The sequence below is a fragment of the Symsagittifera roscoffensis genome, chromosome 4 (assembly GCF_963678635.1).
Source record: "Symsagittifera roscoffensis chromosome 4, txSymRosc1.1, whole genome shotgun sequence".
NCBI classification, from domain to species: domain Eukaryota; kingdom Metazoa; phylum Xenacoelomorpha; order Acoela; family Convolutidae; genus Symsagittifera; species Symsagittifera roscoffensis.
The window spans coordinates 74,640,157-74,656,227 of record NC_087065.1 but is presented as its reverse complement, the minus strand read 5'-3'; the positions used below and the strand labels follow the sequence as shown (position 1 = coordinate 74,656,227).

At 34.6% G+C, this 16,071-nt stretch overlaps 1 protein-coding gene across 2 annotated transcripts in view; it reads right to left on the bottom strand.

Moving 5' to 3' along the window:
* Positions 1 to 16,071, bottom strand: part of LOC134844053 (UBX domain-containing protein 6-like) — a 397,957-nt gene that overhangs the window by 12,807 nt on the left and 369,079 nt on the right. For both annotated transcript variants that reach the window (XM_063860517.1, XM_063860518.1), the window contains exons 2-4: positions 5,549 to 5,691; positions 4,966 to 5,168; positions 4,424 to 4,617 (exon numbers count right to left, since the gene is read on the bottom strand). In XM_063860517.1, coding sequence (XP_063716587.1) covers positions 4,424 to 4,617; positions 4,966 to 5,168; positions 5,549 to 5,634 — 483 coding nt within the window. In that variant the 5' untranslated portion in view covers positions 5,635 to 5,691. The remainder of the gene's footprint in view (positions 1 to 4,423; positions 4,618 to 4,965; positions 5,169 to 5,548; positions 5,692 to 16,071) is intronic.

Here is a 16,071-nt window from a genome sequence, read left to right as displayed (position 1 = left end):
TGGTATTTTCATTGGTTAGAATTACGGTGTTGTTGATTTTGATGGAAGAGATTGTGATGGTTTTATCTGAATTGGATGTGCTGTAGGGTGACTTGTATTAATGCTGGCAAGCTAAAAATCATAATTGTGGTTTGCAATTAGTTTCCACGTTTGTTTTTTTTAGATCATTGAAATATCGTTCTTTGATTATCGGTCTGAATGTTTGATAATTCATTTGTGAGTGTTTAGGAAAAACAGTTGGTTTAGCTGTTGATTGTAATGTTTGTAGGAACGGGTTATTATTCTTATCATGTGGTGCTGTCATTGTTGGGTGAAAAGGTGATATTTTGTTGTGCTGTTACTGCTTTTGTAGTAAATATTTCTTTATTTCTAAAGTGTGATGGTGTTTAAATATCTTGTTGATTTAGTGCTGTGGTTCCTTTCAGGTTTTTTTTGTGAATGTATGATTGTTGATTTCAGGCTAATGTCAATTGTTCTAGCGTGAAACATTGTTTTGTAATTTAATGGTGTTGTATCTGTGGTTAATGGAGTTACCTTAAAATAATTCTTTTTTACTGATATAGTTTCAATTACTGAGCTTGAAATATATTTTGGTATGTCAAAAAACCTTTCATGATACCATTCGGGTTCCTTTACATAATCTATTTTATCTGCCAAAATTGTGTCTGCGTCATAGTGCGTGAGAATTTTTTTTCTAGATTGTTCAGTTAGGTTTAGATTGTGTTGAAATTATTCTGTTATATATCAGCCTAGTATTCTTTTTAGATCGATTTTGTTATGTGAAATTTCTATCAGTAATTTTTTCGCGAATTGAATTTAAATGTGAGAAGAGATTTATTTCTGTTCTCAGTGCAATATGTCGATGTTTGTGGTGGAGATACATGAAATATTTTATCTGTATGTAATATGGGAAGATAATTAGATTTGATTGAAAAAACTCCATTTGTGAATATTGAGTCTGCCTGTTGTGAATTGTGGTGCTGTATGTTTTTTGATATATTCTACAAAATTTTGAGAAACTTAAGTTTATATCATCTATTTGTATTCTGTGTGGTGTTGTATTGAAATCTGGCGGAAAAATTTCAATAGTGAATATACCGTATTGTGAGGTTATTTTACATATGCTTGGTAGGTAGTTTGATATCTGCCTTTAAATTTTACTTTTGGAAACTCCTATCCTACCGGTTTATGTTTCTGCCAGACTGAAACAGGACATTTGCTTTTTTTAAATTTCATTACGTCTCAGAATATTGATCTTAAATTAACATTCAATTCGATCGATTCGACCTTGCATTTTGGTTGACTGGCTGCGTTTTTGCCATTGCCTCTTTTGTTCTTCGAAGTAAAAATGCCTTCAGAATTTCTTTTCATTTCTGTTTATTGACTTTGAAATTGAGCGCTCGAAGAAAAATATTGACATGAAAACTCGTTATGAAGTGTTTTTAGCTAGAGGGGACTGGAAAATGGTGTAATGTGTCGATGCGCGGAATGCGACAAATTGGGTGGGGCTAGTCAAGCGGATTGACCCGTCAGAGTTGTCCTGGTTTTCGAATCCTGTTGTCAAGGTCACAAATCATGAGCTCTTCAGTGAGGAGCCTTTAGCCCTGGGGAGCCTTAAGTATATTTGCAGTACAGAATAGCTTTCCGAAGTACTTTTAAAACACCAGTTGGACAGTCGCGAATTGCGGGAGCTGCCTCAACTATCTGATTATCATGGCAACGATGGCTGGACATTTGGGCTAGAGAAAGGTGTGGAAATGGCATCATTACCCTTGCCCCCCCCCCCCCAATTCATGAACTCAGATGCTCTTCTGAAGACAAGTGGCTGGTTCAAGGAGTCACATAAAGAGATTGCTGGAGACGACTCCATCTCGTTGAATCTTTTTGGAAACGTTTTTCTAGATCGCAAAAAGTGGACGTATCTCCAGATTTCTGTTCAAGGCCGTCATAGGTCTTGAAATAATTTTTGAACCTATGGGATGCGAGACTTGACCAAAAAGGTAAAACCAACTGAAGAAACCAACATAGGTCGATGGAAAATGTGATGACACAAAAATATGAACTTTCTGAACAATCACAAATTTGAAAATGTATTTAAGCAATTTCTGCTAAAATCTTGAGACAAAGCTTGTAAATGTCTAATTTTCGTTACAAATTATCGTATTCAACCTATTTCTGGTAGGAAAAAAATTCCATAAAAATCGAGCTAGTTGATTTTGTTTTAAAATAGTTAAACTTCGTTAGCGAATAAAAACAAGACAACATCAGAAAATTAAATAATATAACTATGCCGACAACAAAGAAGCCAAAACACTAACTGTTATTTTAAAGCAAAAAAGCGCCAGTCAATAACCAGGAAGCCTGAAAATACATTGGCGAAAAATTCGAAGTTCGGTCGCTATATATGTAATTGTTAGAGCCCTAGATGATGTATTTCAGCGAGATAAGGCGTTTCAAAAAATTTAACTTTTAAAAAATCGCAACGGAAAAAAGCTGCTGCGGCCATTAAGACGACAAACAATAGACAGACACACGAGATTAAATAAATTTGATTTGTTCAAGGCAGACAACTTCCAGTTTGCAAGTTTGCAAAGAGTAGACGTCCTGCCGGAAGTAAACCCCGCAACTTTGGAAACATGAGAAGGTTCTACACCACTACACTTAGTAGGCAGCTGGGTAGTTTAAAGACAGTCATTGGCGCTTCAAGCAAAACTTAAACTCAATTTGTTTCATATTTGGTGATTCCTAAAAAAAATTCAATTTCTCACTGCCTATTTTGGACAAAAAATAACAACATGAAGAGCAGCGGTAATTTAAAAAAAAAACAATTTTTCGATAGAGCTAAAATCAGCTGAGAGTTTTCCATTCTGCCTTAACCACAACTAAACAAAATTTTATGCTAAAATTCGGCCGCGAAAAATGTTTCGAGTTGACGTAGGTACTGACAAAAATGAGAATAGAAAAACATAATTATTTGAAACTGTTCTGCAATGATGACTTAGCTGCAGATTTATCGTTCATGTTATCAACACGCCGCCAGATAATTTTTTTCATTAATTAACTTGGATCAAAAATAAGTGTTCAAAAAATATCTATACGCGTGAAATCGTTTTTACAAAGTAACTCAAATGTATATTTCAGCTGAAATGACCGACACGAGAAAATTGGCCTCCCAAAATTTTATTGCACTCCACTCGTAAAAAATTCTTATCAAAAGCAACTTAGTCGTTTAATTATTTAAGTAATGACCAAAATAAAATTTGTTAACATTACAAAAACTGAACAAATTATTAAAGAGACTGAAATCAAATATAACGGAAGAGAACATTGATACATATATTCGTGAAAAAAGGCGCATAGCATCTTAAAAAAACTAATGAAAAATTCAGTTACATTAAATTCGTACCGGCAACTTGTGACAGATCTAAAATTCGAAAGAAGCTAACTAAGCTTGACACGAATTAATTTGGTGTAAAACAAATGATGATTGCCGCAATATTTCATGTAAAACTATTTGGTTTTCAAAATTAAATTAAGTATAATTTGGATCAATAACTTGGTACATTATATCAATTGTGATTTTTTGGGGGTCATCGACAAATTTTGACATTCAAAAACAAATTCCGCAAAAATAGTCAGATCGAAACTCTATTGGCGAAAAATTCAACTACAACAACTCAATTCGCCCAAAAATAAATCAACTTCGACAAGTCCTTTGGTTGGCTGAAGTAAAACTAAAAACTAGTTTAAAGAGTAGCCGAAAAAACATGTTGAAAAATTTTTGCTCCGACGGAAATTCGACAGCCGCAGAAGCGGTTACGCAGCACAACACTACTCCTCGTTAGTGTTATGGGATTCTTTTATCCGACAAAAGTAGTACATCACATTTTCTTCAATAACAAACAGGCAGAAACTGATGAACTCGAATACAGCCGATACAGTTAATGCTATTTAAAGTCCCAATATTACTCATGAAACGCGTTGTTAGCAAAAAAATTCGTGTAATTTTTACAACACCCAAGAGAGAGTTGGAAAATTGTTAGTGAACTCGAGAAAACAGGGAAAAAAACATCGGCACTTTTTCGAGAAAAAATCGATGACTGAAAATTATCTTTTAATCGTTGATCGACTATCTTTTTTAAGCGACACTGAGCAAACAACTCAAAATTGGATCAATAGTGTTTTTATTCTGTCGCGAAATATAAAAAATAATCTCAAACTACAGGTCATTCAAGTTTCTCAAGCCACTTCAATTTTTGCAACTGGGGCCTACTGGCAACATCAAATTTTTAGACTGTTACTGAAAAAATTATCATTCAGAGCAACTTTTAAACATCAAATTTAAACTAAGAACCAGGCGTGATGGGGTGCTTAGTTTTCGTCCGCTAAAGTTCCCTGAAATAAGAGATTAAAAGAAGCCAACCTGTTTGAGACATTCGTGCATGTGATTGTCAATTGACTGCTTCCCGAATGAGTCAGAACAGAATGGACACACAAGCAGGATGCACTCTAGCACAGGTGCACTCTCAAACTGCCTCTCAGAGGTCTTCGATGACAGCACTGAGCTCTGATAGGCCGCTTCCTTCGCTTTCCGCTCCTCCTCAAGTTCGCGCTGGGCTAAAACGAGCAACAACAGAGTTACGACGATATCTTTTTGGATCACTTTAAATAATCCCCCCGCTCCCTCTTTGCAAAATGTGGGATTCTTTACAAAGCACAAAACACAAAATTTGCATGCTCAACTATTGAGTTAGTAATTTATAAGGGGGGAGGGGGCTATACTCTTTTCTAGAAACCACCGGATGGGGTAATCGTTAGCGGTCCAATTCCGAAACTCCATAAGTTTTTAGGACACTACAGTGCCAATAATTCAAGTTTACTCACAAAATTTCTGTAAAACGACATAAAAAATAACGTAATAAGCCCTAAAGAGCGAATCTTCCCCACTGACTCATAAATCGAGACCTTGAGCTTTGGCCGCTTTTGATATACTGGACTGGGGCTGATTGTCTTGAAACTTCTTCTCGATTCTCATCAAGGCCGCTTGGCCAGCCAGTGCTGCCGACTCACTCGAAGGCTGCGAAGGGGCCACCGATGGTCTGCTACTCGGCTGTACGTCATGGCTCCTGCTCCGAACACTACTAGACGCATTATTAGAACTGGCAGCACTGTAGAACACACAAAAAAAACATCTATCGAACTGAACAATCAAACTGCCTACAATTAACGAGAAACATAAAAATTTTTAACCCGTACAGAGATGGCAAAAAACTGCTTCTTCGGCTGCATTTTAAAACTTAAGCGCCTATTGTATGATCATCTAGCTTTTCTTTCTCTCTCTTGGTCAAAATATGACAAAATATCAAAAAAAAATTTAATCTGATATTGGCAGTGTTTACAACTTAGCTAAAAATGAAGAAGCGAACTTTATGAACCCTTGGGTTGGATTGATTTCTGGTGAAAGTTAGGATTTTAAAAATCGTGCGGTTGGACTCCGATTACTAACACGGGTGCAATCAGATTACTAACTAGACTTCCTGTTACTAACCTGTTGGCTAGAGTATGACCTGTTCCTGCCTTCTTAAACTTCTTGTCCAATTTCTTCTGACTAAAAAAGGATTTAATTTGATCCATGTCGCAAAGCGAGTAAATAAGCTAAGCACTTTCTACATTTCGGTAACAAAATTATCTGAAAGACAGTGACATTATTCGAATGTAGAGTGATTCAATTAGAGAATCGTAACTCACAAAAAATTGATTAACAAGAAAAAATCTTTAGGATTCTTTCCTTATTTTCCGAACTACCAAAAGTCCATGGCTTGAAACTGGAATATAAAAAATCACTCACATTTGAAAATAACTTAAGTTTGTCTCCTTTTTCTAAATTCATTTTCGAAGAGCGTAATAAGTAACTAGCGTGTAACGCACCTCCGGTGCTTCGAGTTTTTTTTTTAAATTCTAGGAAATCGCAGATATTGGAAATAAGATCTGCATCCTTTTAGTTTACTCTGACAGCACCCAATTACAGGAATGGTGATTTCAAATTTGAGAAATTTCAAACTTAAAATTTCAAATAAAAAACCATAAAAACGTCATATCTCAAAAACACAAAAACTTGAGCAGTCATATTTGGAGGCAAGATGCGAAAGATGCCTCTGAGAGTACTGTGACAGCCCCTATCTACAGGGTTAGGAATTTCATACTCAAGAAAAATAAATTTAACTTTTCTGTAAATTTTTTTGAAAAAATGATTAAAAACGTCATATCTCAAAAAAGCAACGATTTAGGCAGTCACATTTGGAGGCAAGATTCGCAACCCCTGAGAGTACTCTGACATTACCCCAATTACAGGGTTAGAAATTGAAAATTCGAAAAAACGTCATATCTGGGAAACTACAGATTTGAGCAGTCACATTTGGACGCAACATTTTCAACCCCTGAGAGTATTTCGGCAGCCCCCAAAAACTGGATTGGGAGCTTCAAAATTAAACTTATATTTTCTGAAAATTTTTGAAAAAATCACAAAAAACGCCATATCTCGAAAACTACACGAATTTGTGCCGTCAAATTTGGAGACCACAATAGCAACTCCTGGAAGTGCAATGTAAAAGCCTCAATATAGATGTGAACTTCAAATTTTGCATACCTATTTATAATTAAGTTCTTTGAACAATAAAAGACAACACATGTCACAGCTCGGAAACTAAGAGCATTTGAGCCGTCGCATATGGTTGCAAGATTTGCAACTAGCAGCTCGTGAGAGCACTTTCGCAGTACGAAACTACAAGGTTGAGAATTTCAAAATTTTTGAATTTTTTAAAATCTAAGTTTTCTGAAAAATTGAAAAGAAATAAAAAAAACACGTCATATCTCGAAAACTACAAGGATAGGAGCAGTCGTAATTGGAGGCAAGATTTGCAAACCCTGAAAAAATAAGAGTACTCTGACAGCTCCAACTACAAAAATGGGCAATTCATATTTTGAAGAAAAAAAAATTATATTTTCAATATTTTTTGAAAAAATAACAAAAAACGCCATATCTCGAAAACTACAAGGATTTGAGCAGTCATATTTAGGAACAAAACTCGCAACTCCTGAGGGTACCCTCAGAGTTTCCAACTACACGATGGAGATTTTCAAAACCTTTGAATAATTTTAAATCAAATTTTTTTGAAAACTTTTGGAAAAAAAATATAAAAAACGTCATATCTCGAAAACAAAAAGGATTTGAGCAGTCATATTTAGAGGCAAGATTCGAAACCTCTGAGAGTACCCTAACAGTGCCCAACAACAGGGTTGAGAATATCTATTTTTCTAAAAATTTTAATTCGAGTTTGCTAATTTCTAAATTGATGAAATAATCCTCGACATCAAACTGGAAAATCGAAAAAAAATTCTTAACCATTGCAATGTACGATTTAGCTTAACCATGAAAAAATTCTTTCGTTAAACATGCAAAAATAATACGTTAAAAAACTTAAACATGGCGAGATAGTGAAGCCCGCATTTAAATATATGATAGATAGATTAGCTAAGTAAGTAATAAGCTTTTGAGCTACTTTTGGCTATTATATAGTTGATTCAAAATTAGACCTTATTAGACTTTATCTCACATTTAGACCTGAAAACTATACTTTATCTATGGAAACCAGGCGTACACATATCCATGAAGACTTCGCTGGAAAGTTATTTCTACAAATATAATCAACTGAAAACTTGAAAATCATTATTTATAATTTTTGAAAAGCCATGCGAACAAAGCGAGCTTTTTTTAAATCGCTGTCACAAAATTGAGTTCAAATCTTTTGAAGTTCTAAAAAAAATTGTTGAAGCTTTCTGATTAAAGCCACCTCTAATGCTTTCTTTAAAGCGTGGCATCCCCTCATACTTTTACTGACAATGACTTTTACGGACAGTATTTCATTGAGCTTGAATTTCTATTATACAATTAATTTTTTTATTAAATATACACAGAGGCGAAGCGGAGCTTTGCAACACTTGTGACAAAAAAAACATTGCATTACAAAGTCTTAATAGAAAAAAGAAGAAAAACCTCTATTAAGATAACTATTAACCGTTCTTACAAATGAAATTAGGCAGGGTGGTGGCTACAGGGTAGCTACAGCTGGAGGTACGTGCGCACTAGAAATGTGATTTCGAACATTCGACTCGGCCCAAAACCTTGGTTGTTTCTCTACTGAAATAAGCGAAAAGAGTATAAAATTTTGAGACAATTGATTTTCAAGGTAACAACATTCATTTTACAAAAAATTAAGGAGTCGCCGCATCTGCAGGGATACCTATCGAAACCCGTTCTTTCGATTGAACTTTTCATCTCAGATTTGATTGGTTAAATTTAAAAAAATTCAAACATTTCTAAAAAACGGTCATAAGTTCTAAGAAAACGCTCAAAGCGGAGAAGATTCACAAAGCACGGTTTCCCGATCGGACACAACCTGAGAATTGGCACGGTAGTTTTCGCTTAAGGTCAAAAAGTTTCCAAAAACTGTCAAAGTTTCAAAACTTCGACTTGTTTGAATGTCAACTTTTTTCTTAAACAAACTGGGCATAGCCTATTATAAACGTAGGCTTTCAACAACCTGTTGTTTCAATTAAACCTATGATATCAAATTTGGCAGGATAGTTAGCGAAAAAAGTCCAAAAAACGTTCAACGAAATAAAATTTGTTAATTCCGAGAACCATAGCTTGTTGTGAAACAAATAGGGCTTAGCCGATTGTGCAGAAGTAATTCATGCAATCTGTTATTTCGATCGTGACCATAATTTCGAAATAGGGATGGTAATTTCCAAGGAAAAAAACTTTAAAAAACGGTCAAAAAATCAATCTTCGAATGCCATATCTGTTGGTGTCAGAAAAATTTGGGCGTAGTTGCATAAACAAACGATCTTCCCCAAACTCGTTCTTTGAATTGAACCCAAATTTCAGATAAGGCCAGGAAGTTTTCGAGAAAATTTAAAAACATTTCAAAAATTGACCTCTCTCGAGGGCAATAATTTTATGTGTAAAAAATTTTTTTGAGTCGCCGCTAATGTAGGGGAGTTTCTCACTGCCCGCAATCTCCATTGAACTCACAATATCAGATTGGAGTGTAATAAATTTGTGTAAAAAAATTGGGCGTAGCCGCATATGCACGGAGCTTTTTATTCATTGAGACTAACCGTTTTATGCAAAACCGTTTTATTCATTGAGACTAACAACTCAGATTTGAGAGAAGTAACTTTTGAGAAAACGAAAAAAATCAAAAATATGAGTGCATTTCCCCCCACAAAAAAATGGGTCAAATTTTCCCCCACAGACTTTTTCTAATGGTGTAGACAGAGGGGTCAGGTAAAAAGAGACTCTAGGGAAGTATGTAAGCTCACAGGGGAGTAGTCTTTCAATTGATAGCCCTTTTTAAAAAATGAGTAGAAGTATCTGAGAAAAACTAAAATTTTTCTATAAATATGAAAATAATGTTTAAAATGAAAAAACTTCAATCAAACGATTGTTAAACAGACCATCAACTTGAGGAATGCGGAGGGGAGTGTAAAACTGTGTTGCCTTCATACGACCTAAAATTAGGTCATTAAGCCGATAAAAAGAGGCCGAACAAATTTGGACCGAAAAACAAAAATCAAGAAAACTAGCGTGTAACGCACGCTCCGGTGCTTCGAATTTTAACAACTCAAAAAACCCGAATTTATCGCAAATAACATCTGCATCCTTTGAGTGTACTCTGACAGCACCGATTTACAGGGTTGGTAATTTCAGGGTTGGTAAGTTTTTTTATAAATTTTTTTTAATTCAAATTTGAAAAACCATAAAATCTTGAAGTTTTTTATTATATCTAAGTTTATAATAAATAAGGAAACGTCACATCTCGAAAACTAAAAGCAATTGAGCAGTAGCATTTGGAACTTTTAGTACCTAAGTTTTCTTAAAAATTTTGAAAAAATCCATGAAAACGTCATATCTCAAAAACTACAAAAATTTGAGCTGCCATAATTAGAGGCAAGATTCGCAACCCCTGAGAGTACCCTCAAAGATTCCAATAACAGGATTGATATCTTCAAAGTTTTGGAACTTTTTAACATCTAAGTTTTTTTGAAAATTTCGGAGAAATACATAAAAAACGTCATATCTCGAAAACTATAAGGATTTGAGCAGTCATATTGGAAAGCAAAACCCGCAACTCCTGAGAGTACCCTGACAGAGCCTCACTACTGAGATAATAATTCAAATTTTTCGAAATTTTTTATACCTAATTTTTCTGAAAAAATTTTGAAAAAAATCCTTACAAAACGTCATATCTCGAAAACTACAAGAATTTGAGCAGCCATAATCAGAGCAAGATTCGCAACCCCCTGAGAGTACCCTCACAGATTCCAATTAGAGGAAATAGATCTTCAAAGTTTAGGAACTTTTCAACACCTTAGTTTTTTTTGAAAATTTCGGAGAAATACATGAAAAACGTCATATCTCAAAAACTATGAGGTTTTGAGCAGTCATATTGGAAAGCAAAACTCGCAACTCCTGGGAGTACCCTGACAGAGCCTCATTAATGGGATAATAATTCAAATTTTTCGAAATTTTTTATACTTAAGTTTTCTGAAAAAATTTTGAAAAAAAATCCTTACAAAACGTCATATCTCGAAAACTACAAGAGTTTGAGCAGCCATAATCAAAGCAAGATTCGCAACCCCCTGAGAGTACCTTCACAGATTCCAACTAGAGGATATAGATCTTCAAAGTTTTGGAATTTTTTAATATTAAAGTTTTTTTGAAAATTTCGGAGAAAATCATAAGAAACGTCATATCTCGAAAACTACAAGGATTTGAGCAGTCATATTTGGCGGCGAAATTCGCAACTCCTGAGAGTACCCTGACAGAGGCTCACTACAGAGATGGTAATTTCAAGTTTTTAGTTATGGTAATTTTTGAAATTTTTAGTATCTAAGTTTTCTTAAAAAATTTATAAAAATCCATAAAAACGTCATATCTCGAAAAGTACAAGGATTTGAGCAGCCATAATCAGAGGCAAGATTCGCAACCTCTGATAGTACCCTCACAATCTCCAGCAACAGGATTGAGGTTTTCAACGTTTTGAATTTTTTTGAAAAAATCATAAAAAACGTCATTTCTCCAAAACTACAAAGATTTGAGTGGTGAGAATTGAGGCAAGATTCGCAACCCCTGAGAGTACCCTGACAACACCCAAACTACAAGGTGAGAATTTCAAAATTAAATTTTCTAGAAATTTTTGAAAATTCTCGAAAATTGCCTATCTCGCAAACTAAAAGGATTTGGTTATTCATATATGGAGGCCAGAATCCCAAAACATGGGAAAATTCTTACAATTTCCTATTATTGGGTTGCTAATTTCAAACTTGATGAAATAAACACTGCTATTAAACTGGAAAATCGAAAAAAAAATTAACCATTACAATATACGATATAGTTTAAACGTGAAAAAATTCTTTCGTTAAACATGCAAAAATAATATGTTGAAAAAGGTTAAACATGGCGAGATAGTGAAGCCCGCATTTAAATACAAAAGAGAAAAGATGAAAGTTAAACAATTAGGCGACGGGTAGACAGACATGATCAAATCAATTTAAAAAGCAGGTATACAGACAGACTTAATTTGGCCTCGAAAAAAATGAAAAATTAATGACCTTGCGGAAAATTAATTGAAAAATTTTCTTAAGCATTGCAATATATTCTTTCGTTAAACATGCAAAATTATTATGCTTAAACATGGGAGATAGCTGTCACTCGCATTTAAATATAGTATAGATAGATAGATAGATATTAATAGATAGATAGATAGATACGAAGTCAAGGTAATTAAAATTAAATGTTGCTTTTAGTGTTTGTTTTGTAGGAGTAATTCCATGATGTCAAAACTAAGCCGACAACAGATAAGCAGACTAATATTTGGCCGACAATTTTATTTGAAACAAATATTTCCCGTTTGAAAACGAAACAAGTCCTGGCCAGATTCGAACATAGTCGTTACCTCTAGGCTAAGTTGGCTGGGAACGCATAGGAGTCTGAATTCATTAAAAATCAAGATACCAGTGATTCAACTGATTCTGTTAAACAAGTTGTTAACCCGAAAAAAAGTTTATATTCCGGTTTGATACGGTTGCTAATAGCAAGCGAAAAAATATATATATAAGATGCATATTGTTAATTTATACTTTATCAGTTATTTTTGTTGAATAAACGCTGGGTAGACTCTCAGTGGATAGTGAATTTGTCCTTAGTCTACCCTCTTCCTCGTGTATACTTGTTGATAGATATAAAAAGCTATCTGAATTTGTATAACAATTAATGATGGACATTTTTTTGTTAAAATTAACCCAATTTGCGAAAACTGAATCAATAGGTAAAAATTTTATTTCACTGGGAAATCTAATAATTTATTTCCATATTCGAAATTAGAAGTCAATCACGTTTTTCGTGACCTTAACATTTTGCTGTTCGATAGTGGAGTTTGCCTTCCTTTTAACAATGAACACGCATTGAACTTTAAAAGAAATCACAAGTCAAACCGCGAAAAATCAAAACTGAGCGTGAACAAATTTAAAGACTTTTTCCTGAAAAAAAAACAGCAAGACCTATATAAAAGTACTCACTACGTTCATTACTCTTAATTAAAGTCTGACAACATTTGGATTTTGTTCGCTTCATAAATTCGCAAAATTGAAGAAACAAATTCTTTGCAGACCATATATTTATAACAATTTTTGAGCATATATATATATTTTTTGTCAGAACGCTGGACTATAATTTGCAACAGCTCAAAACATTGGCTCATTTCCACTCTCCCCACCCACATTTGAATTTCAATTGAAAAACCATTTAAGCATTTGAGAAAACTGAATCAACAGGTAAAACTTTTACTTCACTGGGAAATCTGATAATTCATTTGCATTTTCGAAATTAACAATGAAAGACTTTTTCCTTAGGTAATTTGTGTTGGCTGGCCTCATAATGCATCGCAATTTTGCATGGTGAACAAATTGATTAATGCGAAAAGATTAGTTCTCAATTATTTTAATTCGTAACACCACGCACTAAGCCATAATACTATGGAAAACGACTATGAAATTGGAATTTAAAATCTTGAATGGTTAAAGAGCCAAGTATTTTCAAACACGACAATTATCTTAGCCTTTAATATAATACGCCTTTGATCACCTTTCAATTTTTGCGCTAATTTTTCCGCCTTCCGCAAATCAATCAATAATCTTCATGCGAGAGAAAACTTTAGTCGACAATTGATTTTAAGCCATATGTTGCTCAAGTTTATCAACTACATCAGAAAACAAATGAGAAAACAAAATAGCCTGTTGCTGAGCAAGTAGCACAGAATGTTCCGACTATATTAGAAAAAAAAGGTTATTTTTTTAATTTTCTGCAATTGGTGTCGCGTTTAGTGGGTGGTGTTGTTTGAAAACTTCAATTGCGTAGAGAACTAAAGAAATAGGCACAATGAAATTGCACAAAGAAAGTGCGGGCAATTGGAGGCGTTAAAAATGAGTTTTTATACCATGTACTAATTTATGCCGCTTGGACCATTCACAGTAGCGGGCCGAAAGGGGGGCGCCCGTCTTCAATTCTGGTTGCCAACATTTTCGGAAGGGTCCCCCTTCGGTTCATTTTTACGAGATCCACTGTTGGCTGGCAAACATCAAAAATTTTCTAAAGGCGCCTTTGGCGCCAGAATAGCTAAATTTGGGGGTAGCGCGCGCCGAAAAAAAAGCAATTTTTTTGGTCAAATACTTGTTAGCCTTTGTTAGCATTTTTTGAAAACATGCCTGCGGCCAAATAGGGTCCTTACGGTATATTCGGAGAGCTGGGAAAATCAAATTGGTCGACCTAAAAAAAGGAAGGTCGACAAAATTTTTTCATTTGTTTCGAAAATCGCTACCCCCCCCCCCCCCCCCCCCCCCTAAAAAAACTCCGCACGCCACTGGCCATTCAGATTTTGTTTGTTCTGCTCCCGAATTTGTTCTGCTCTTAACAGATTCTTTTTTAGATCGGCGTCCGACCGACTCTCAATAAACCGACTGACCTCGAATGCCTTTGTTGTCTATGTGGACCCATTAAACATAAAAGAAGTTAAATATAGCTTGTATCGAAGATAATAAATTTAGTTTCAAATTACTCATGCTGTTCCGCCATTGGTATTGCCCGAAGCTTTTAAACTGGTCTTTTTTGGACGTCACGCAGCGGGTGCAATAATCGAGTATCAGAAACCTGACAATTTAATGCACCAAGGATATTCGATAACCAAGGTTTCGATAACCATTAATCGAGTATCAAAAACATGACAATTTAATGCACCAAGGATTCGATAAGCAATAATCGAACGAGTGAGGGAATGCTTTAGCTTTTTAAGTTGAGCACCAATTGACCAACTAGTGCACACTTTGTGGTGGTGAAGGACCAACGTGCAGAAGTGTAAGTTTGCCAAAAACGGGGGAATATTTACTATTGTTCCGACTTTCGTAAAGGAAGTAACGGAATATTTGTGCTCCTGGTGGTACTTTTCCTCGGAAAAATTTGGACTTTTTAACTAACCATTTCTTCAATGGTTCTTCAATAACAGCCAATGACCATCAACTTTTGAATAATAATGGAACTCGAATTACAGATTCCTCACAATCAAGTATAGATCATTTTAAAAAACGAAATTTGGAAAACCCTACCATTGAAGTAATGGCAAAAGAACGCTTTTTTGACAACTATCCGGTAATTTTAAAGTTTTTTTTTCATGAAAACTCATTCAACGGGTAATTGTAACCGGGCTATGTCTTCCTTAACAAAAGAAAATCAGATGAAAGACTTCCTGCATGTTCTAAAACAAAAATTGGAGTTTTTTTCAACCTAATCAATGATTTATACACTAACACTCCCTTTAAAAATTTTTATCCATGTCTTCTGAAATCTTTTAATTTATTTGCTCCCACACGGGAATATTGTCCTATAAACAAGAATAATGCTCCTTGGTTTCGTAAAAGCATGAAAAATTCAACCTTGAAAAGAAATCAACTATAGAAATTATGGAAATCAGAAAAGGGAAATATAGGCAAAAAAAACTCCTTAATGAACGTCGGAAAAACGAAAATTAACTATCAGGCCGAAAAAACGTAACATTAACATAAGTTTAATAATTGTATAGGAGACTCGAGACAAGTGAATAAGGTTTTAAATGAAATTAAAGGTATAAGCCCTAAAAGCACAAAAGTCACATTACTCAATGTAGATGAAAGAAGTTCGTCTGACTCACTAACACTAGCTGACGCTTTTGATAAAATTTTTCAACTGTTGGCAATAAATTGGCTACCACGAGGAAGTTGTTGCTCCGGTGTATAAAATTGATATAGCAAGTCAATCAATGGACATAGCAAGTCAACTGCTCATTGGTCGAGGTAATCAATGTTATAACAAGCTTAAAACCATAACAAACTCATGGGATTGATGAAATTAGTTACGATTTACTCTTAAAAAGTCGTTGTGTGAGAGCACCTTATTTAACAAACTTCACAAACCTTTCCTTTGCTACTAGAATTTTTCCAGAAGACCTCAAATTCGCAAAAGTTCTACCACTTTTTGAAGCTGATAGCAGAACTGAATTAAGCAATTATCGCCTAATATCACTGGTGAGTAGCTGCAGTAGAAAAATTGAAAGGATTATACACTCTCGCTTGAGCCATTGCCTTGGAAAGTTTGAAGTTTTGTATCATCGTCAATTTGGTTTTCGAGAGAAATTTGCAACGGTCGATGCATTAGCAGAATAATCGGAACGAATAAGATTAGGAGTCGATAAAAACATACAATGTAGTTTTTATTTAAAAAAAAGGCTTTTGATATACTTTATTACTCTATTCTGTTGAGAAAGCTCGAGTGATATGGAGTGCGTGGCAATTCTTACGGATGGTTAGAAAATTATTAGGTCGAATATAAAACAATAATACAATATTGTTTGCTCATCTATGGTGGCACGAGTTTTGCTTTTTTGTATCAAATTTTAAAGCTCCAGCGACAAATTGCTTGCA